The 22,389-nt window shown below is 58.6% G+C and overlaps 1 protein-coding gene across 6 annotated transcripts in view; it reads right to left on the reverse strand.

The window, feature by feature from the left end:
* Window positions 1-398: 398 nt before the first annotated feature.
* SLC37A1 (solute carrier family 37 member 1) overlaps window positions 399-22,389 on the reverse strand; it is a 78,403-nt gene continuing 56,412 nt past the window's right edge. For all 6 annotated transcript variants that reach the window (XM_043593531.1, XM_043593530.1, XM_043593532.1 and 3 more), the window contains 9 exons: window positions 20,594-20,684; window positions 18,243-18,305; window positions 17,838-17,923; window positions 16,864-16,912; window positions 15,149-15,222; window positions 12,444-12,522; window positions 5,838-5,935; window positions 1,842-1,906; window positions 399-1,355 (listed from right to left, as the gene is read on the reverse strand). In XM_043593531.1, the coding sequence (XP_043449466.1) occupies window positions 1,340-1,355; window positions 1,842-1,906; window positions 5,838-5,935; window positions 12,444-12,522; window positions 15,149-15,222; window positions 16,864-16,912; window positions 17,838-17,923; window positions 18,243-18,305; window positions 20,594-20,684 (621 nt within the window). In that variant the 3' untranslated portion in view covers window positions 399-1,339. The remainder of the gene's footprint in view (window positions 1,356-1,841; window positions 1,907-5,837; window positions 5,936-12,443; window positions 12,523-15,148; window positions 15,223-16,863; window positions 16,913-17,837; window positions 17,924-18,242; window positions 18,306-20,593; window positions 20,685-22,389) is intronic.

Raw genomic sequence — 22,389 nt, forward strand, 5'->3', positions numbered from 1 at the left:
CAGTTTCAGGGGCGGCCCTGCTCCTCCCCGGGTGGTATTCGCATAATTCGCAAACTGCCCAGACTCAGCCCCTCCCCCAGCAGGGCGGCCCTGGCTTTGCCACCAACAGCCTGTCCTTCCAGCTGCAGAGCTACGGACTGTGTCCAACCCCGAGAAAACCAAGAACGCACAGTGTTTGGAAGTTTTTGGTTTTTTTTTTAACATGAGGGAAACGTGAGCAGACGTCATCAACATTCTGCTTGAGCTTTTTTTTTAAACATTTTCTCTCGGGGCGCCCCTTGATTTCGGCTCAGGTCGGGATCTCCGGCTTTGTGAGAATGAGCCTGTGCTGGGCTCTGCGCTGACAGCGAGGAGCCTGCTTTGGGCTCTTTCTCTCAAAATAAGTAAATAAATCAAAATAAGCTTTAAAAAACCATTTTATTTCAAAGAGCAGACAAGTATTCTGCTAGGCAACAACTGGGAAGACAAATGGCCAAAAACAATCAGAGTTCGTCTTAATAAATAACAAAATGCCATTTATTTTCTTGGATTTCTAGAACACACAGCACATCTTAAATAAATAACCCCACGCTGGTGCCGCGGGGCTGGAGACAGTTCCAGGCGCCTGGCGTGTCGCAGGTGACTCACTGCACCAGGCCCGCCCACCCCGGCCACGTCCTCCCCGAGCCCCGCAGGGACCAGCAGCAGCGGCCACCGTGGCGCTCAGATGGGAGACGCATCCAGGTGTTCGGGCCTGGAGTTCCCAGGGCCCTCGACGGGCAGGCCGATGGCCTCGCGGCTGCCCACTCGTCGACAATTCTCCAGGCCGGTGAGGAGCCGGGGGTGGTGGCGGGAAGTCTTGTGGGAGACCTGAGGGCCCCGAGGTCCGTCCTGGTTTCTGACCCGGCATCGGGTTTCTTCCGTCCTCCCAGAGTCTGGGCTCCGTGCTGGCTGCGTTCTCACGCCCGCTGCGGCATCGGGTCCCCGACACGGCCCGTTCAGGTGACATCAAGGTCCCTGCCAGCGTGACACGCGCCCGTTCTAACGTCCTAGGCTGGAGCGCCCGAGACTCAGGCTGACCTGAGTGCCACCCGCCGGGGACCTGCCCGCCCAGCCACGTGTCCCCCGGCTCCGCCGTGGTGAGGGCACTTCCCACGCGCCTCCTGTCCGCGGTGCTGAGCCCCACGGCTCGCCTAAAACGGCAGCTGGACTTCTCAAGGCGGCTTCTGTGTCTTTTCCAGGTGTGTGTGCAAAAGGCAAGGGTCAATCATTCTTTCCAACACAGGATCCTTTATTTGAACTTTCCCTTGACAGACCGTTGGTGAAGGACTGGCCCGCCTCCCTCCAGGGGACTCGGCGGTCAGTGTTCCTTGAACCTGGAAGAGGAGGACAAAGGAGCAGCTGGTGACACAGCCAGAAATGGCACAGGAAGGACGCACAGCCCCCCCGCCCCCAGAGCCTCTGGAGCCACCTGGGGGGTGCAGCCCCGCCCCACCCGCAGCCCTGGGGACGAGGAGGGACAGAGATGGGACGGGCGGGGGGTGGGGCAGGCTGGCTGTGGGGGCTCCTAATTCTTGTCTCTAAGCCGCAGCTCAAAGACAACACAGAAGGCAATTTCCCTGATGTTCTCCCTCAGCTTCTGAGGAGAGATTAATTGCCACCATCAGCCGCCCGAGGCATTTATTAGGAAAGGACAAATCAGCATGAACGAGACGAGCCGTGGGATGATAAGACAGTGGGTGGGTTTTCTTTTCCTTCCATTTTAGGAGAGGCCAGGTGTGGAAGGCAGGCAGGCAGGCCCGTACTAGAGCTGCTCTCTGGCCTCTGACCGGTGGCAGGGGGCAAGGGGAGGGGGCACTTACAGAACCTGGTCCCCGGCCGCTGACCCCGGGCAGCTCAGCTCCTTGTGAATGAGACGAATCAGGAACTGCAACCAGAACAAAGACCAAAGACGGAAGCCGTTACTGCGGGCAGGGACCCCGCATCAGTGCTCTCGGAAGCTCACTTGGGGGCGGCTGTGTGGGCCCATCACACGCTGGGGTGCCCCGGGCCCCAGGGCAGGGCTGTGGGCCTGTGAGCCGCACGGAGGCCGTGCTCCTGGAGGTAAGGACAGGTTTCAGCCTAAAACGTCCGGGATCAAGTAACGTTGCAAATGAAACAAGTCCAATCATAAAATATCCAAATTAGGGAAAGAGAATGTAGACCAGGTGACCCACGATCGCGGTGACTCTGGGTGGGGGCCCTGGAGAGCCGCACGGGGGGACTCTGAAGGCCAGGTGAGCATCTCATGGGCCCCGGCACCCAGAGGAGGACCAGGCTCACGTTTGGAGCAGCCGCATTTTCTTAGGAAACTCCTGGGAGAGCGCTGGGCCCCGCCGGGCCCCTCGCCCGCAGCCTTCGCAGCCGCCGTGGGAGTAAACCAGGGACAGAGTTCTGTCCCGTACGCGCCCACAGGGCTGGGTCCGTTTACGGAGACAGACCGGTGACCTGGTGCCACACCAGCTAACTGGTTCTGCCTGTGTCTGTGGCTGCGGACCCGGTCTTTCCGCAAGCTGACCCCAGCCCCACAGGAGGGCCCCTTCCAAGGCCCAGGAGGGACCAGTGGGCCGAGAGAGGGCCGGCGTGGCCTCAGGTCAGAGCTCCAGGAAGCAGGGGAGCCTTCAGCACTCGTGGTTCAAGCAGGAGCTCCGAAGAGAAGTGGCTGGTGAGGGGAACGGGGGTGACTCCTTCCGAGAAAGCGCGGTCCGGCTGCCGTGCCTGACCCTCGATCGGTGCACATACGGTCACCGGGGTAAAGCAGGGAACGTGTCAGGGGCCGAGCGTGGGGCTGGCGGTGAGGGGGACGTTCCTGTGGAGCAAGCGGACCCTGGCAACGTGAGCCTCCGGCAGCCCAGCATGGGCCTGCTCGCCTGGAGCTGGGCACCTGGTCGACACACGTCCCGCCGAATGTGCCGTGTTGAGCGTTCGCAGAAGACCCGCCATCATCCAAAGCAGATCCCGGACACGAAGGGAAAAGGGAAGGAAATGGCGAGCGTTTAAGGTGGCATGAAACAATGAAACACCGCCGACAGTAGTAACGAACCTGAAGGACAAAGGTCACACTCTTGCGGGGAGGGGGGAGGGTGGGGGGAGGACCTGGGCGGCTCAGTCGGTGAAGCATCCGATTTCGGCTCAGGTCACGGTCTCACGGTTCACGGGTTCGAGCCCCGCATCGGGCTCTGTGCTGATAGCTCGGATCCTGGAAACTGCCTCGGCTTCTGTGTCTCCCTCTCTCCCTGCCCCTCCCCTGCTCGTGCTCTGTTTCTCTCTCTCCCTCTCAAAAGTAAAGATTAAAAAAACATTTTTTTTAAAAAGGTCACAGTGTCGCATGTGACGGAGAGCCGTGTCTGCGGGCAAGCCCAGGGAGGCCTGCCTGCTCTAAGTGCCTGCCCAGACGCCTGGAGCCCCCTGGCCCGGGTCGGCGGGGGTCAGCCCATGGGTGTGACAGCATGGCCACCGGGCTCTGCACACGTGCCCCCAGGTCTGACCCCACAGGGTGACCTGACCTGCTGGGTGCTGGGGTTCCAGCCTCAGACTTGGGGGGTGGGACAGGCCTCCTGACCCGCGGAGAGAAGACGTCTGTCTGGTGTTTAGGCCGCCTGCGGACTCCTCCCGCTCTTCGGTTTGGGTCTCACCTGGCCTGGCTGGTCCAGCTTGCTTCCGGTCACCACTTGCCTGTCTACTACTCTCACATCCTGTTCTCTGTCCTTTCTGAATTCCGACGCGCCACACGTGCCATCTGGCCCGCAACCCCAGCGCTGCCCGGTGACGGCGGGCCGCTCACGGTCACGTTTGCACGAGTGCGCTCGCCCCTCTTGTCGGCCGCGCAGCCCCGCCTTCTGGGCCCTGAAGCTGTCGGCTGTTCCGTCTTCGACTGTGCTCGGCCCCGTCTCTAGATTCCTCCCCGGGGCTCCGTTCTGTGCTTCATCCCTGGCGGCGGCCACGGCTTCCGCGTGCGCTCCACGGGCTCCCCTTCTTTGCTCGTGAACCCACGTCCTTCTCGGACGTCTTCAGTACTGCTACGTCTATCTGATAACCATGTTATCTGCAATCTTGGGGGGTCTGACTCTGCCGTTTGTCGCGTCTGTCACCTCAGTCGCGGTGGACCGTTTCCTAATTTCAGGCTCCTCTCTGCCGGGCGTTAGCAGTGGGGATCCGGGCAGCGGGTTGAGGTTTGCCCCTTGCAAATGGTTTTAGGGTTGCTTCTGCCCAAGAACCAGGCGTGTCACGGTTCCAGACCAATTTTACTCAATTTTTGGGTACACATTATGTGTATTTACCTAAGTTCAAAAATCTAAGCTTACCATAGGCAGGTCCGTGGCTAAAAATCCTCAGGGACGACTAGCCCCCTCCAACCTGGTGAACAGGCTGAGGTGGACACAGATCCTTGTCTCTTGGACCCACGTGCTCGCTGGAGCCCAGCCCACTGAGGGTCCTGGCCTCCTGCCCCACTCATGCGGGCCTGAAGCCCCACATCTGCTCCCCAGGGGGCAGAACCAGCCGCCCCCCCGATTCCCGCTGCTCTAGCCCGGGTACTTGTCTATGCCGCTTCGACATTCTGGGTCCCGTCCCGAGGATACCCTTCCTTTCCACGGGGTTGGCTGTGCATTTAAAAGGACGCATAGGGGCGCCTGGGTGGCGCAGTCGGTTAAGCGTCCGACTTCAGCCAGGTCACAATCTCGCGGTCCGTGGGTTTGAGCCCCGCGTCAGGCTCTGGGCTGATGGCTCAGAGACTGGAGCCTGTTTCTGATTCTGTGTCTCCCTCTCTCTCTGCCCCTCCCCAATTCGTGCTCTGTCTCTCTCTGTCCCAAAAATAAATAAACATTGAAAAAAAAAAAAAGGACGCATAATGTGTGTTCCCCCGCATTGCTGAGGGACAGTCTTCAGTCTCTAACCAGCCATGATGATGGAAGTCTGGAGGCCACTTAGTTGAAATGATCTGGGACTTAACTAAAGCCCTCGGGCATTTACAAAAACAAATGCTTTGAGGAAGAGCCTCTTAAAAACCTAACAGGCTCCCGAGTTGAAAGCTGGCCCCGGATCCTCTACGACATGGGGGGCTGTGTAACGGCCCTGGAATGAAAATACAGAACTCTCAGAGCTGATATTTCCAAATCCTCGACTCACCCTTACAGGGATCAACCTCGGGGGTTTTTCTGGGGAAGCGAGAGGAGGCACGTGGCTGCAGGTCGGGGACCCCCGTGCGCAGGGCGGCTGCAGGTTGAGCGCACGCTAAGCCACTCGGGTGAGCACGGGCCGCTTCTGGCCGGTGCCCGGCCTCTCTGTCCTGCAGGGGCCGCAGACGGAAGCCGGGGGCCGGCACCCACAGCCTCTGCTCCTTCTTTCCCAGCCCTTTGGGCCCCGAGAGTCAGGCCGCTTTCCCCGGGGCTGCAGGGCGCAGGAGGAGCACTGGGGCGACGGAGGTCACCACGTGGGACATGGGTTTCGGCCTGCCGTCTCCTCCAAGTCCCCTCGATGACCCTGTCTTGGGGTGCCATTATTATGCCTGTTTAACCAACGTGGGAGCTGCAGAACAGAGAGGCCAAGTCACCTGCCCCAGGTGCACACACACTCGGCAGAGGACGGGGCTGGGATCCCACGCAGGGAGCCCCTGCTCTCTGCCTCCCCACCATCCCGCCTAAAGCTGCAGAGTGGCAGGCCGGCTTCTGCTCTGACATTTGTTCAGACCAGAAAGGGGAAGGCCTCGGATCGCGAGCACTCGGGAAAGCTAGGGTCTGTCACGGGCCAGGCCTTCCTGAGGACCGCACTTCCGTCGGGAAGAGCGTCACCGTGTTGGGACGACAGCCACAGAGACTTACCAGTAAGGCACAGGCGTCTGCAACCATCAACATGTAGAACACGTTGTTCCATCCAGACGGGGAGAGGAGCCCAGCCAGCAGGGGGCCCAGCGCGGCTCCTGGAGGGGGGCAAGCGCACACAGGAGCCGGGTGAGGAAAACGCTGGAAGGCGACTATCCGACACACCCAGGTCCAGCGAGCACACAGCCCGGTGCTCGACGCCTCCCTCACAGTTAAAGAAAAACACGCTGAACAGCACAATCTCATCCCCACCTCCCAGACTGGTGGGGGGAAAGGCTCGCTCATGCTCAGTCCTGGTGAGGACGCGACGGGCATGGCCTCTTTCTGGAAGCAAATCTAAAAATATGTATTGACCTTAACACGCTCATTCTTTGGATCCAACAATCCCAATTGAAGCCTTTATTAATGAAATCTGAATCTAATGCACGATCTCAGATACGCTTTGGTTAGGAGATGTGTCATTGGGGAAATATGAGTAAGGTTTGTAGATGCTAAGACCGTGTCAGTGTTAACTTCCTCAGTTGATGATGGGGCACTGTGGTTACGTCAGGGGATCTTTTGCCTTCAGGGAATGCACACTGAATACACAGTTCCTGGGAAAGGGGCAGCCTTCCGCAATTTGCTCCTAAGTGGTTTGGGGAAAAGTATGCATATATATAAAGTATGGACGTATATGTACATTTCACTTCCACTGAGCAGGTGCCCACCCTCCCCGACAATGATGGGAGTGCTGGCCGCAGGCCCACACCCCGGCGGGCACTGGGGAGTCTCTGCCTCCAGATTCTAGTTGGATCCCATGACCACGAAGACCGGTGGTTGATGCATCATTCCGTGTGGAAAGGGCTTCTAGCAAGTGCTCGGTGGCTCATCCTTAAATACAAATAGACGATGGGCCAGCCCAGCTCACCTGTGTCTGAGGACAGCTCCAAGGTGAGAGCAAACAAGTCGGAAGGAGGGGAACCGGGAGGAAAGAAACAAACTGGGGAGGAGAAAATTCCCAGGAAATTGTAATACCTTCAGATAAGCGACAGAAAATCGAGTTGAGCCACATGACATTCTCACAAAACCAGCAGCAACACTTCACGATTCAGTCTAATAAACGCTGCATCCAAGAAGTGAGAACTAACGAATGTTAACATGATGACAACCAAAACGAAGACTGGAAAGGAAAGTCAAGAACATCTCTGAGAAAGCAGAGAAAAGAGAAAACGACAGGAAGAAAGGAAAAAAAGAAAAAATGCAAGGATCAGCCCACAAGTGTTAATACCTGACGCATCAGTTTTCCAGGACTTAAAGACAGACAGCGGTAAGGGAAATGCGTGAGGAAGGGCACGTGTCTCCAGGCAGGTGAGTCGCCGGGTGCCCGGGGCACAGGGGACAAAGAAAGGCACCAGAGATAAAGAAGCGTGCCCAGAGGTTTTGGGGGGAAGCAGGCTGGGCCGGGGGGGGGGGGGGGGACAACAGACTTCTCAACAGAGACCATGGAAGCTACAAGACACTGGAATCCTGAAGAAGGAGTTTTAGCCCGGGATTCGTATCCACAGGCTGCAGCAGAATCCAGACTGCACGGACTCCCAGCCCTCAGGCTCCGCTTCCCGTGGGCTACTGCTCAGGAAGCCACTGGAGGTCTCCACTAAAGAGGAGCAGACACGGAAGCCGGGAGATGGGTCCAACGCGGGAACGTGGCGGAAGCGGCTGCGGGACAAGGCGTGGGAGCGCTGTGGCCGGTGGCCCCTCTCGGCTGACGGGGGGAAGCCAGGGAGCAAGCATAACCACGAAAAGCTCACTTCTCGGCCTAGAGTGAGTGCTGCGACCCAAGGAGCGGTGTCGACTGAGGGGGCTGGGGAGGGGGTGAGAGCCGAGCCCCGGCCTTCTTCGCAGGAAGACAGCAGTGTCGGGCCGAGGGACGGAGAAGCGTGTAGGCCCGTACGCAGCTCAGACCACAGGGAAGAGCCGACGAGGCTGCATCTACGAGGAGGGAGCTGGCGGGGGCACAGGGACCCGCGTCCCACGTCATAATCGGCCCGTGAGGCTACCTGGCCTCAACAGTTGCATCAAGTGTTACTCTGATAAAATCAAACTTAGCAGGCGGAAACTTGGGGCGCTGTGCAGTCGCCGTGTGTGAAACACAGAGGAACAAGGGCTTGCGCCCCACGGGGAGGCGACTCTAAGCCCTGGGAACGCACCAGGCACATAAACCGTGTCACCGGAACCACGGGGCCACGGTGAGCTGTGAGAAGACATCGGCCTAGTTACTATTCGCTGAGCTTTGCCCCCGTCCAAACCAGTATTTACGGCTCGGCGTGGACGCATCAGGGTGAGCGCTCTGTGAACGGGGTTTTTTGCTGAACTGTGTGTGTTTCCACTCAAGCCTTTCTTTCTTCTGTCTAGCGGGCGGCACTTGAGGGGAGAGAGAAGGGCGGGGGCGCGGCTTGCTCCGCCATGGCCACTTCCTGGGCCCGCGGGCCGGGAGCGAACAGCACTGCAGGTGCCGTGGGGGTTGAGGCACCAGGGCCCCGTGGCCGGTGCACCCCGCCCGTTAGTGGCGAGGTCGAGCCGGTCTGCTTGCCCTCGGCCGTCCTTTGTGGGGGAGAACGCGCTTAGAGCTGTGCCCTGGTGTCTCTCCTGGGGGCTCCCCGATGCACACATTCCACTCTCGGCACTTCTGCTCCCTCTTGTTTTGAGAAGAAAACCAAGAAAGATGTGTTTTTCACCTAGTTCACCTCTCCGTCCTGGTAAACTGCCATCCTCTGCTGCAGAAGAGCTGTTGACCCTTCTGGCAGAGCTGCAAGTTAGCCTCAAGACACGGCTTCACGGTGGCAGCTGGACGGATTCGTGGACCGTCCTCTGGGGACAGAAGGCACAGAAGGTGGTTCCAAGTCACACGGCTCATGTGACTGAGCTCAGCCCAGAAGCGTCCCGACTTCTGGCCGAGCATGTCCTCCAGGCCCTGGGAAGTCTCTCGCGGGCCATGGGAGTGGGGACAGCGGGGGACCTGCTCCATGTGGGCAGACCGTGCTGCCCTGCAGACGACCGCCCTGGGCACAGCGCCCCCCCCTTTCCTGGACGCGTCCCCGCGTTCCCCGAAGGGGAACTGTCTCGGTTTAAACACCACAGGGGTGACCACGGACACTGCCCAGCAAATTCAAAGTCACCTCATGATCCAAATACGGGACAGGTATGACTTTGGGGAGCAACAGAGGCTCAAGCGTGGCCCCCTCACAACGGCCACGTTGCCCCGTGCATCTTAGAACTAGCAGAACCTGCTGCGGGAAGCGAGCTGCGGGGGGCCCTGGGAAGGCGGCTGGAGCAGGGACCGGGGCTCCTGTGACCCAGGGGCGGGCGGCCCTGTCCTGCTGAACCGTGCAGGCCTCTCCGACCCGGCCCCTCCCCTGTGAAGTCAGCACCCCCAACAGGAGGCGGCCTGGCCCCGTGTGGGATTCTGGGTGTGGGAGCCGCCAGGCAATTCATTTTCCACCCGTTCACTGAGTGACTACTGTGCTCCAGGCACCGTCTCCGTGCTGACAGTACGGCAGGGAGTGAAGCGACTTCCTGTCCTCGGGCAGCTTCCATTGAGGCGGAGGGTGAGGGGACGGCATGAGGCAGGCAGGTGGAAGGTGCTGCGGAGAAGACGCCAGGGTAGAGGGGCCCTGGCTGAGGGTGACGAGGGTCCTCCTTCCAGAGTGTGGGTGACAAGGGTCCGCGTTTCAGAGTGCAGGTGACAAGGGTCCGTGTTTCAGAGTGCGGGTGACAAGGGTCCTCCTTCCAGAGTGTGGGTGACAACAGCCCTCCTTCCAGAGTGCGGGTGACAAGGGTCCACCTTCCAGAGTGCGGGTGACGAGGGTCCGCGTTTCAGAGTGCGGGTGACGACGGCCCTCCTTCCAGAGTGTGGGTGACAAGGGTTCGCGTTTCAGAGTGAAGGGTGACAAGGGTCCGTGTTTCAGAGTGCGGGTGACAAGGGTCCACGTTCCACACAGGCCGAGACGTCTCACTGAAAGGGTGGTGTTACTCCTGAGCAAAGACTCCCAGGGCACAGGGCACAGACATGAGGTTCCCCAAGGGGAGCTCCTCCAGCACGGGGCACAGCTCGTGCAAAGGCCCCGCACGGGGACACGCTGGTGTCTGAGAGCAGCCGCAGGGAGGCCGTATGGCTGCAGAGAGTGGTGGGGAGGACTTCAGATTCTGCCTTAGTGAGACAGCAGTGGGCGCCCAGGACAGGACGGTGGCTGTTTCTATGCAGCTAGCACCCATGCCCGCGGGCACCACCAGGAGGGAAACCTCCCACAGCCACACAGAGGGGCGGCCCCCGGGGGCAGGTGCAACTGTGCTTCTACTGAGCTGCCTTTGTCTGGCAAGAGCTCGGCTTTACTGCCACGAGACCGTCCCAGATGCCCAGATGCCCCTCCCCACCCAGCTTGCCCTCTCTCTCTCAGTCCCCCTGCTTCGGGTGCCTGGGGCGGCAGGTGACAGCAGGATGCGACCCAGGATCTTCCAGGGTGGCCGCGGGCGTCGCCAGCCAAGCTCCTGAGCGTCAGCTTCCCGCATCCAGCGAGGGACCAGCGCAGGAGGGCAGCGCCTGGAGCAGGGCGGGCCCGTTCAGGAGGCTGCAGGGTCCCTGGCAGGGAGCCATCCATCACAGAGCGCGTGCTCCCTGCACGAAGGCGGAGAGAGGTCAAGAACGCTGCCGTCAGCCTTCTGACTTGTGGGTAAGAACAGGCTTCATGGTTCGCACCTGCCCGTGTCTGAGCGCAGGACCCACGCATCTTGCAGCCCCTCTGTCCCCCAGAGCGTGCTACGGAATGCTCTTCCAGAACTGTAACGAGGCCGCCAACACCTCGATCTCTTACGCGTGGGCACCTACTAGTTTTCCTGCCACGTGCATTTAATTCGGATTCTGTCCGTCTCCAAATGGCAGCGGTAAAGTCAGGAGGCCAGTGGCCCAGAGGCCGCGGTGTGCCGACGGCTGGCCTGGGTGAAAAGCTGAGTACGTGTTTGTTCACACAGAGGGAAACCACTTCCAGCCAGTCACGGGCCCGTGTTTCCTCTGGAGCCGTCCGACCAGGGCGGACAGATGGCGCCCGCACCCCCCTTCCCCTGGGTCCGCACGTGTTTTTGACCTGCTCGTATTTGAAAAAGGCTGGCCGATCCTTTATTACTCGTCCTAACTCACTGATAAATATATACCATTTATCTGTTTCTGAACGGGGACTGAACCTTCTGAATACTGAAATTGATCTGAACATCGTATTTTGGAATTACTTTCTTCTACTCGCAATTTTAAAAATCTGGTTGTGGAAATTCTGTAACGTAACGCACCTCGGACGTTATGGTCGTGCCACAGCGAATCGTCGCTCTGACGTGCGTGCCCTTGACCCTAGACTTACCCTCCTACCCATGACCCGCACCTTAGACCGTTCCTACAGCCTATGGGCTTGTGAGGTGGGCATTTTAGAAAAGATCACTTTTTCACGGTAACTCTAATGGTAACTGTTAGAGCCTCTTTTCTCGTTAAATGATCCAAACTTGTCAACGGCAATGATCTGAACTCCGTGGTAACAAAATTAATCAAAATGCCCTTAGCTGGTTTTTGCAATAAATTATTAACATAAATTCACACCTTTGCTGAAATACTAACTGAGCTTTAAGTGATTATAAATACCATATTTTTCCATTAGTAAAAATTATTAGTAATTTTTATTTATTTTTACGTATTTATTTTTAAAATTTTTTAACGTTTTTTTTTTTTTTTTTTAATTTTTTTTTCAACGTTTATTTATTTTTGGGACAGAGAGAGACAGAGCATGAACGGGGGAGGGGCAGAGAGAGAAGGAGACACAGAATCGGAAACAGGCTCCAGGCTCTGAGCCATCAGCCCAGAGCCTGACGCGGGGCTCGAACTCACGGACCGCGAGATCGTGACCTGGCTGAAGTCGGACGCTTAACCGACTGCACCACCCAGGCGCCCCTTAACGTTTATTTTTGAGAGCGAGAGAGAGAGACCAAGGGAGGGGCAGAGAGAAAGAGAGGGAGACACAGAATCCGAAGCAGGCTCCAGGCTCTAAGCTGTCAGCACAGAGCCTGATGTGGGGCTCGAACTCACGAGCTGTGAGATCATGACCTGAACCAAAGTTGTTTGCTTAACTGACTGAGCCAGCCAGGCGCCCCAATAATTTATTTTAAAAAGTTAATATTTTTTAATTTTAAGTAAGTACCACCTTTACGACAAGAGAGACATTCTCCATTTTGTCAAGACTTTGTGTAGGTCTTACGTATTTGGATGAAATTTTGGATTAAGTTCTCTTTGTGAAATTAACTGAGATTATTAAAAAAAAATTTTTATCAGCATCATTACATCACCTAACTAAAAAATAATCTTTGAAGGATTCTTGAAAAATAATCTTTCTTTTAGAATAAGCATTATAACAATACTGTAAAGAGTGTTTCGTGCAGTAAAAAAACCCAACAACAAAAAAAACCCAAAAAAGGCCAGCCAATACTAGTATTATCCAGACCCTTGGAATTCTTGGCATCTGTTAACTAGGATGGGACAATGTGGTTTCCCCTATGACCACAATTAACTTCTTAGCCCTAAACATAACCACTCACCTACAGACCCGGTCCCGTCAATGATGGCGGTCACGGTGGCGAGGGCGTGGGAGTTTCCTTTGAGACTTTTGTGCGTGCCCTAGACGAGAGGGAAAAACAGATGTGAGGCCCATCTCAGCCGCATCAGTGAGAAACCAGCCTGCCCCTCCTTACGACAATTTACCCAATTTTCTAAGCAATTCAAAATGTGGGGCGTTTTCCATCAGAAAAATCTAAAATCTAGTCCGATCCAAACTTACTTTGGAAAAATACACAAAGTTTAAGGGTTTTCAACAGTAAGACACCATCAGAGATATCTGTCCAAACACATTCTGGTTGAGAGAACTCTCAGAATTCTTCAATCAGCAACTATTTTACTCAGCACACCACACCTGCCAACGTGGGAAAGAAGGACACAGACTTGTCCCTACCCCGGAGGGGGGCCAGCATCAACGCCCACGTCCATGTTCCCGCGAGGGGCCTTCTGTGACACGTGCCGGTGGCTCTGCAGTACCTAAAACCCAACCCGGGTAATGGCAAATGCCAGGAAGGATGGGGAAGAGGGCAGGACCCAAGACACCAGTGTGACAGTCACCAAGTCCTAAATGACAAACTGAGAGGAGCTTTGGTTTTCAAAAAGCAATACATACAAGGCTGGGGGGAGGGGGGAGCACAAACCGAGGACAGTAAAAGAAAAGTAACTGATTGGGGGAAAAAAGTGCCTGGAAACCTAAAATGACACAAACCAAAGCCTGTAAAAACAGATGCTTGTGAGCGTGTGCACAGCAATATATAAATAAAGCACACACACAAAGTGATAATCACCCATAACCCATGTTTTCTGGAGTCTGGAGTCCCTGCTCTGTCCTTCCTCTGATCCCACAGAGCAGGTGACTGTTACTGGTCTGCTGTGGCCCCTCCCAGCATCTGTGCCCCATGCAGGCAGGAGCACAAAGGGGGGCCTGATGTTGGAGGGCCTGCCGCCTGGTGGGACTCCCCAGAGCCCTTCCTCTGCCTCTCTCTGCTGACCCGATGGGGCCTCTGGTTGTCCCAGGAGCGGAAGGGCCTGAGGGGCCGAGGACAGCGCTCTGAGCCGATGGGCAGGGTGAGTGTCAGGCAGACACGGGAGAGGAGGGGAAGGGGGCGGGCATGGGGTCCGCCTGGGCATGGGGTCCGTGCCCTCGGGGGGCCTGCCATGGCCTCCAAGAAGGAGAAGGAGCGAGTGGCTGGTGAGCTCCGGGTCTGACTCTACGAGGACTGGACAGAAATGCAGAAGAGAAGCAGGGTCACCGGAGACAGGAAAGTTCCAGGGGCCTCAGGGGCCCGTGGGAGAGGGTTCACCGGGCCAGACGCCCAGAAGGCCGGCCATCCTGCCCATGAGTCTACAGGCCACTTCTGGGTTGCCGCTTATGGTTTTGCTTGAGAAAAGTCTTGGGTGCACGTTAGTTTTGCCAAGATGGCACATGGGCCGCGTGCCCTGTGCCCGCTTTCCCTGGGTCACCGCCTTATATGGCTTGCTGTCGCTGCCACAGTCAGGAGCCCAACACTGATGCGTTATGTTTACCTAACCCAAGCACTTTCATCTAACGTCTCCTTTGACCTCGTTCTGTGTGGGACACCACATGACTCAGCCGTCACGCCTCCCAGGGCTCCTCCTGCCCGGCAATTCGGCCCACCTTCCTGGGTTCTGACCCCGACAGCAAAGTGCCCTCTGCTGGCGTGTGCGGGACGTTTCCCTCCTGAGGAGTCTGGGAGTGGGTTTGGGGAGGGTGGTCTCAGAGGTGAAGTGACATCTTCACAACACGTGTCCAGGGTGCAGGCCGTCACGCGCCCTGTCACTGTTGGCACTGACCTTGGTCCCCTGGCGGGGCCGTCTGTCAGGTCCCTCCCTGTAGCTATGACGTCACCATGCACAGCCCGCACCTAAGGACAGAGAGGGCGCTCCCCTCTCGGAGGACAGGGTATCCACAGAAACTCTTGTCTGCGGGGGATTTGTCTCTTCTCTCCCGTTTATTTAAGAAACAACTTTTTAAAGAGGATCTTGTATCTTGGTGTGGGTGTTGGTGCCCGCTACGGACAGTGTGGAATGTCCCTCGTGTCAGGCACATGAGGGTGACCCGCCCCCACTGGGTCTCTACGGGCATGATCAGGAGTCCGAGGTCACCTTGTCAGCAGCCCCCTCCCTCCAGGAAGGACAGGTGAGTTGTTCCTGTGGACTCTAAGGCCCAGGTGGCTCCCCCCTCTCCACGGCACTGGCATTTCTCGCCGCGTGCGTGAACGCGGGCTTGCTTCCTCTCTGGAACAGGTCCTCTGGGGCTCAGGTCCCCGTCCGGATTGGCTCTGCGGAGACTAGCAGAGGGCCAGGCACAGGGGGCCGGGTGAAAGGAGGGGCCGACCCCAGTGCACCTCAGATCTGGGCCCCGGGGGGCGGGCTCAGGGGTGCATGGTCACCAGTCCCCGGGGTTAAGCAAGGGTAGCACAGAGGATCGAGCCAGCCGGACTGCTGCCTTCTGACCTTGGGCCTCAGACGGGCCTCTTAAACTCGCTCGACACCCTCGTTGATGGAACGGGGGCAGCACCTCCCTGTATCTGCTTCAGGAGACTCTCAGAAGCGTAGGTATCAGTCACGGGCAAAAAGCCCCGTCTCTAAAGACACCGTTTTACTAACAGAGACCGTCTCTGACCAGCACCCGCCCCCGCCCTGCGCCGAGACCGCGGCCACTCACCAGGTCGGCGGACACGGCGGTCGTGATCAGGGCGTACGGCCCGCTGACCAGGGCCCCGCTGAGCAGCAGCATGGCTGTGGGAACCAGAAACCAGAAGGAGGGATTCAGCAGCGGAACGGTGCCCTCTGGGAGAGCCCCCACGGTCTCGGCAGCCCCCGGGCGAGCGCCCTGGTGTCACACGCGGGTCTGGCCTGAGCGCGATGTGGGCGGGTGCTGGGAAGGAGGCCCGCACGCCTGGGGCGCGGTGACTGCCGACTACTGGGGCCAGGTGGTGAGCTTCTTCCTTTAAACCTGCCCCACGTACGCCTGTAAGTCTCAATCACAGGACCTGCTGCTCCGTTTCCTCGACCCTCAACTGGTGGCGACTGCTGACAGCCTGGAGGGACCAGAAGCCCGGTGTCCCGAGTACGGATGTGCCGGGGGTGTGCGAATGCTCCCTGTGGTCAGTGCCGGCTGGCGCTAACCCCAGCCTTGGCCTGCTTTGCAGTGAGAGGGTGTCTGTCTGTCTCTCTCTGTGCCCGCAGCTGTGGACGGCTGCCCCCGAGGGACACCCGGACACCCAGAGCCACCGAGCTCCCACGGGCAGGGTAACGTGCTTACTTCTAAAGGGCATGCTTTCTAAACCATCCTCCAGGCTCACTTTTCCAAATTAGCCACTGGTTACCACTCCTCTGTGCAGAAGCTTCTGGACCAGTGGGTCACGGGAAACCCACAGCTCCTCGTGTCAGCAATCTGACTTCTGGATGACTTCTAATGGGATCACACACAGCCTGCCTCCCTCCCGATCACCACTGCTGGCTGCTTAAGACAGAAAAGATATTTACCAGGGCGCCTGGGTGGCTCAGCCGGTTAAGCATCTGACTCTTGATTTCGGCTCAGGGCGTGATCTCACGGTTTTCGAGACTGAGCCCTGAGTTAGGCTCTGTGCTGACAGTGCAGAGCCCGTGTGGGATGCTCTCCCTCTCTCTCTGCCCCTCCCCTGCTTGCGCACACACACGCTCTCTCTAAAAATAAATTTAAAAACTTAAAAAAAAAAAAAGAGGGGCACCTGGGTGGCTTAGTTGGTGAAACGTCTGGTTCTGCTCAGGTCATGATCTCACAGTTCATGAGTTCGAGCCCCTCATCCGGCCCTGTGCTGACAGTGCAGAGCCTGCTTGGGATTCTCTCCCCCTTCTCTCTCTCCCCCTTCTCTCTCTGTCCCTGCTCTCTCTCTCTCCTCTGAAAATAAATAAACATTTAAAAAAATCCTTCCCAAGTGTCAGAGCCATATCTGATGGTACGGCTTGCAGGAAGTAAAGAATGGTCCTCCGGCGTCCTGCACCCGCTCTCAGAAAGGCAGCTGGCGGAGGGCAGCTGGGAGTCTGGCCCCTGCCGGGCTCTGGCCTGTCCTCACCTGCTGGGGTGCAGGTCTCGGGGTGGAGCCCTGCCTCTGCCTTCCGGGGGGACACGTGGCTTCTCAGAGTGCCTCCTCGCGGCCCTGGAGTGGGTGGCCCATGCTCTCCCACGCTTGTTCTCAAGCCTGCGGACGGCAGGCCTCACTCCTGGGGCAGGAGCCCCCCCCCCCCCCCACGAGGGACCTGGGACTATCTGGGCCACCCCACAGGCTCCGTTTACACCAGCCGAATGCCTCCACGCTAATTTGTTGCTCTGCTTCATCAAGCCGTGTGGACAAAAACCGCACACAGAAGACAAGAAGAAAGGCCGTGGGGACTCACCTATCGTGGCTTCTAGGCCCATTCTGCTGATGGTGGAGAACATGTAGAGCTGTGAACGGTGTAAAACCAGGGGGACAACCGGTCACTGCGTAGCCGGATGCTGCCCGGGCCGGCGGTTCTCAGCCGACCAGAGAGGGGGCCCCTAAGAAGGAGCGGGGGCCCTGCGGCCCTCGCCAGGCGCTGTGAAGCCTGGTGCCCTGTCCCCACATGCGGGCTCTGATGGCGCCTCCCGCTGAGCTCCCAGGGCCGGGCACACGGCTTGGGGCAGCTCTCCCTGGGATCCACGCCTCAGTCCGACCGTCCCTGCCTCGGGCCGTCTGCCTATACGGGTGCACCTGCTGAGGGGGTCCTGAGGCAGGGGCCACGGGGCCACACTGACGTTTTCTCAGTGAGGTTCTCTGCGGGTCTGTGTCAGGCAGCATCCAGGCCCTGAGACGCCGGACACGGCCCAGCCGAGTGGCAGGCGGGCAGGTATGTGCCGTGCAGGCCGATGAGTGACGGTACTATTGTTGTGACAATAGAGACAGGCACACAAAGGGAAGGTGACCTGCCCTAGGTCATTGTCACCAAATGCGTTGAAAGCAGTGGAAGCCAGCACTACCATAGGCAGGGTTGCTGCTGCCTGGGGAGGTGGGGGACCCTAGAGGCTGAGCAGGAGCCTGTGGGGGAGGGGCCAGGGCCAGGGGAGGGAGCACCCAAAGGGGAGCCAGGGATGAATGAAGAGAGTGGCCCAGCAACGTGCAGAGGGCAGGGGAGACATCTGGGGAAGGAGGCTTGGCAGGCTCAGTGGGGGGACACGCTGAGGGGTTTCTGAGGCCACGGCCAGTATCCAGAAACCATGAGTCACGAATGGGGCTGAGCCTGGGCTGGAGGTGACGGTGTGTGTAGGTGGGGGGGAGGGGGGAGGCAGCTGCTCCTGGAGGCTTGGGGTCCAGACGGGGCGGGGGGTGGGGTGGGATGGGGGTCCGGCTCACCGTGGGGGCCGCAAGCAGAAGCATCAGGCCACAGGTGGAGGCCCGCTTCTCCAGTCGATCTGAGATCACGCCCGCCAGGATCCCACCTGCAACGCAGAGGGGGTGCTTGGGTCCCCGGGGCAAGATCCCGCGGAGAGAGAGTGGAATATGCAAGACGGCAGTGAGGAGAGAATAATCTCCCTCTCCACGTCCCTGTCCACCCTCGCCCTTAGCCACGTCCCCGTCCCTCCCCGAGCGGGACTGTCCTCCCAGAGTGACGGCCATACGTCCACTTGGGTGATCTGACGGTTTGGGGAATGCGTGCTCCTCCCGATAGGAAGTCAACTCAGAGGGAACACGGACGCAGGCGTCCAAATGCCACCATCCAAGTTTCCGTCCACGTGCGACAGGGAGGGAGGGACTCACCGAAGATCCCGCCCACGTCAAACAGGGTGGAGAGCTCCCCGGCTTGTCTGGCATCAAGGTGATCTAACAAAACGACAAGTGTCCCCGTGAGCAAGTCACAGCAAAGTAAGACCGTGCGTGGCGCTCCTGTCTCCTAGGCATGACCTGAGCCAAGCAGCAGTTAGGGGTGAACTTGGGGTAAAGGAAAAACAGCAGAGGCTGCTACGTGGGGAGACGCACAGGAGGGATGAAAGCGAAACGCTCTTCGCCGGAATAGGAGGATCCGCGTGGCTCGGCCTAACTCCCACCCCTCTGTCCAGTGTCCGTCCCTGGGGTAGCCACAGGTTAGGCGCAGCCCCGAAGGTGCAAGAACTGCCTGGCACAGAGGCTCCGGCACCTGGGCGCACGCTGGGACACTCGGCGGACCCCGAGGAACTCCTCAGACAACGGGGAGGGAGCCATGCTGGGCTCCAAGGGGATTGAGGTTGGCCAGTGCAGGAGGAACGGGCTTGGGACGCATGTGGGACCATCAGTCGAGTCCAGCCTTTCCTGGTGTCCTCAAGGCACATACATCCAAGGGACTTAGCTTCTTCTAATCACTCAGCCTGGAAAAGCCAGCAATTCGTGACTGGAGTCCTAAAAGTGTCACCCCTTCTGCAATCATGGGGGAACAAAGGAAGAAAGAAGGTATGACGTCTGTCTACACAGCGTGCGGCTTGCCTGCCCTAATGGGGGTCTCCAGTCTACACTGAGTATGGCTTGCCCGCCCTAATGGAGAGGGGGGTCTCCGGTCTACACCGCGTGCGGCTTTCCCACCCTAATGGAGAGGGGGTCTCCTGTCTACACTGAATATGGTTTGCCTGCCCTAATGGAGGGGGGTCTCCGGTCTACACCACGTGCGGCTTGCCCGCCCTAATGGGGGGAGGGTCCCTCCAGTCTACACTGCGTGCGGCTTGCCCGCCCTAATGGAGAGGGGGGTCTCCGGTCTACACCGCGTGCGGCTTTCCCACCCTAATGGAGAGGGGGTTGCTTGACAGGGAGCAACTGCCTTCCCTCCTTCCCAGACTCTGTCCCCCATAACGTGGCGGTCCCCTTACTGCCTCACCTGCTGTCCCTCTGAAACTCAGCCCTCCTGCCCCGGGCTCACAGCCACGTCTGCTGGACCTTGTGGCCGTGGGGAGTATGTGGTGCGGGGGCCCAGGGCAGGCAGCCCCAAGAAGGGCCACTTTGACCTGAAGACTATTTTGAGTTGAAAGCAATCGAAGCCCGGCAGATTCGGGAACGTTCCTCACCTCGCCCACAACTGCCTACATTCGCGCTGGAAGGCAGAGCCCGAGCAGCAAGCGAGCTCTCACAGACGCTCCTCTGCACCTGAGGGCCTGGTCTGCACAGCGGGGCGGACGCTGTCTCCAAACACCTCCTCTCCCCTTCCTGCTAGCGTCCTCCCCCTTCGGGAGCCCCAGAGCCCACCCCCTCCCGGGCCCAGGACGTCCCACTGGCCTCCTGTTGCCTGACTGTCTCTGGAATGTCCACGTCTTTGTGGATTCCCCGTAGGCACCAAACTCCATTTGATTTCCTCCTGCTCATGTGTCTCGTGTCAGTTTGACTCTCAGCCCAGCCACAAGGACCTTGAAGGGCAGAGAAAGCTCTTCCTCCCTGACAGCGGTCTGTACTCTGTGAACCCCCGGATTCCACATCTCCCCTCGCTGCCACACTCCCCAGAGCCTGCATCTCCCGGGGACCCTTGCAAGCCCTGTCCCCCGGCCCCTCTGACGGTCCCCGTGCCCTTTCGGCCATGTCTGCAGCCCCCGCACTCAAGGCTCCTTTAAGAACTGTGGTCACACGCAGCACAGGGAGGGTGACGGTGCCACGGAGCTGTGGGTTCCGTCACATGTACAGCTTCGGCCGTGGCTGGACTTCAGGAACCCAAGACAAGCTGTCAGCTGTCCCTAAAACTAGAGCTCTTCCCCAAGCAGCCATTTCCAGGTCGGATTAGTCAGCCTTTATTATCTCAATCCCCAAGGCCTCCTCCCCGCGCCGCGGCTGTGACGTGAAGTTCCAGGCAGACTAAATTTAAACGCAGGCCGCCCCAGATAGTTAGAGCCCCGTGGAATTGGCAGCTGCAGCTGGGCTATAACGTGGGCCCTTTAAGCCCCATCAAGGTTATTACGGCCACGGAACTTTCGTACCCGAATTCTTTTTGTCTATACGTTTCTCTAATCACACGTTGTGTGGTTCAAAAGCACGTCTCAAATCCTCGGGCCCCACGGGTACCCTTTCCTTCTGAGACCGCGGAAGCCAGCGCACGAGAGGGGCGCCGGTCAAGGCCCTGCGTGAACTTAACGTCTGTGTTTCCAGCCGCACACACTCACCCACACTGGTGATGTAGAGTGGGAGCCAAAACAGGAAGGTGTAGCTGACCAGCTTTGCAAACAGCAAACACAGAGAGAACTCGATCACACCCTGAACGGGAGACAGAGAGCCGGTGTTTACCCCAATGTGTACTCTGCAGGTTGACTTACACGTGCGACAGAATTATGAATGACTTTGTTCCCATGCCATCGGCTGGCATCTCTGGCCTGGGCAGCTGCAGACGCTGCAGGGAGAGAGGATGCGGGACCTATAGGGCAGGGTGCCGCCTGGGGATGGGGGAGCAGGGAGGGGGGTCAGCGCATGGGCCCGCGGCCACTCCCACAGGGCGTGCCCAGACCGCCTAAGACACGACTACCACGCCGCACGGCTCTGGGAACTAGCGGTGAGAGGCGCTCTCCAACAGCGTGCCTGGAGGGGCCATCTCGTCACCGCGCACCCAGCGCTCTCTCTCCCCGGACCGGAATCCACTGCAAAGGACACGGCAGCCGCCCCACACTGAACAGCCTTCCCCCTGCCGCACGCATGCACGGTCGCCCGCACCCTGCCCGTGCTCAACACACCGGGGGTGCTGGGAAGTCACCTGGAAGAGAGAGGTAGGCCTCCCCGAGGAAACCAAGGTCTGCGGCCTGACAGCTAAGGGGAGACACCTGCTCGAGTTTAGGTCCACTTTTAGAAAGAGGTGGCATTTTGAGACAGTAATTCAGGGTATCACTGGGAAATCTGGGTGAGAGAAGGGGTAACCCTAAGGCAGCATGCGGGGTGTGTGCGGGAACACCCCCCAAAACTGGGCGGAGGACACAGCTCCCAAGTGATGTGATTTCGAGATTAAAAGAGTCAGGGTCTCACAGCGGCGACCCAATAATGAGGACGTGCGTGTGACCGGCCTCATGCTTACCAGGCGCCTGGCATGGCACTCACTACAGAACAAATGGTCTCATGAAATCCTCAGAACGTGAGGCAAGATCTACACCAGGTGCTGAGCCCGATTCGCAGATGGGGAAGTGGGGGCTCAGAGTGGTTGTCAACTTGCCCGGGACGCCCAGGGCGTCCGCAGCTGGGCCAGGGTCAAGTAGGCCGGAGTTCTGAGGCTGCTCCGTCCACAATGCCACATTTCCTATGTGACCGTGGCACCCTGCCCCACCCTCAGCCCAGCATCTGGACCATAAGGCGCCACAGAAAAGTTGCTTGTTATTCACAACAAAATTTTAAAGGTAACTTTTTTTTTTTTTTTAAACCGGCATCTCCTACAGGCCACCCACATTCTGGTGACTCTGGAGTCCCAGCCTGGGCTTCAACGTTCCCCACTGGCTGGAGACCAGCCTCACCCAGTCACGAAAGGGCCTCTGGACCCGTGTTCCCCCTGCCCTCTCTCGCTGAGGGCCCACGAGGGTGCGGTCTGGGCGTGAAATCTGCAGCAGCCCGTCACACCCGAGGGCAGGAGCCCAGACGTTTCCAGGTGTGGTCCACGAGGTCTGGCAGCAGCGAGGGCCTGGACATCGTTCCCTGCGTGGGCAGGGTCTGCTGTCTCCCCTCCGCACCTGCTTCTGCCCCGGCTCTGCCGTCCCCACCCACCGCGGCTCGCCACGTTAGAAGAACACATCTCCCCTGTGTCTCTGCGAGCTCCCCGGATCCTCTGCTGAGGGAGCCCAGGACTTTAATGCAAGAAAAGTCTAAACCCACAAGAAATCGCACCCCTGCACCCCTCCCCCGCCCATCTGGGATCACTTCTCCCCGGGCCTCCTTCAAGCCCTGATCACGTACTGCTGCGCCCGCCGGCAGGTGCCACGCACGCCCG

The sequence above is a fragment of the Prionailurus bengalensis genome, chromosome C2, assembly GCF_016509475.1.
Source record: "Prionailurus bengalensis isolate Pbe53 chromosome C2, Fcat_Pben_1.1_paternal_pri, whole genome shotgun sequence".
Taxonomy (NCBI): Eukaryota; Metazoa; Chordata; class Mammalia; order Carnivora; family Felidae; genus Prionailurus; species Prionailurus bengalensis.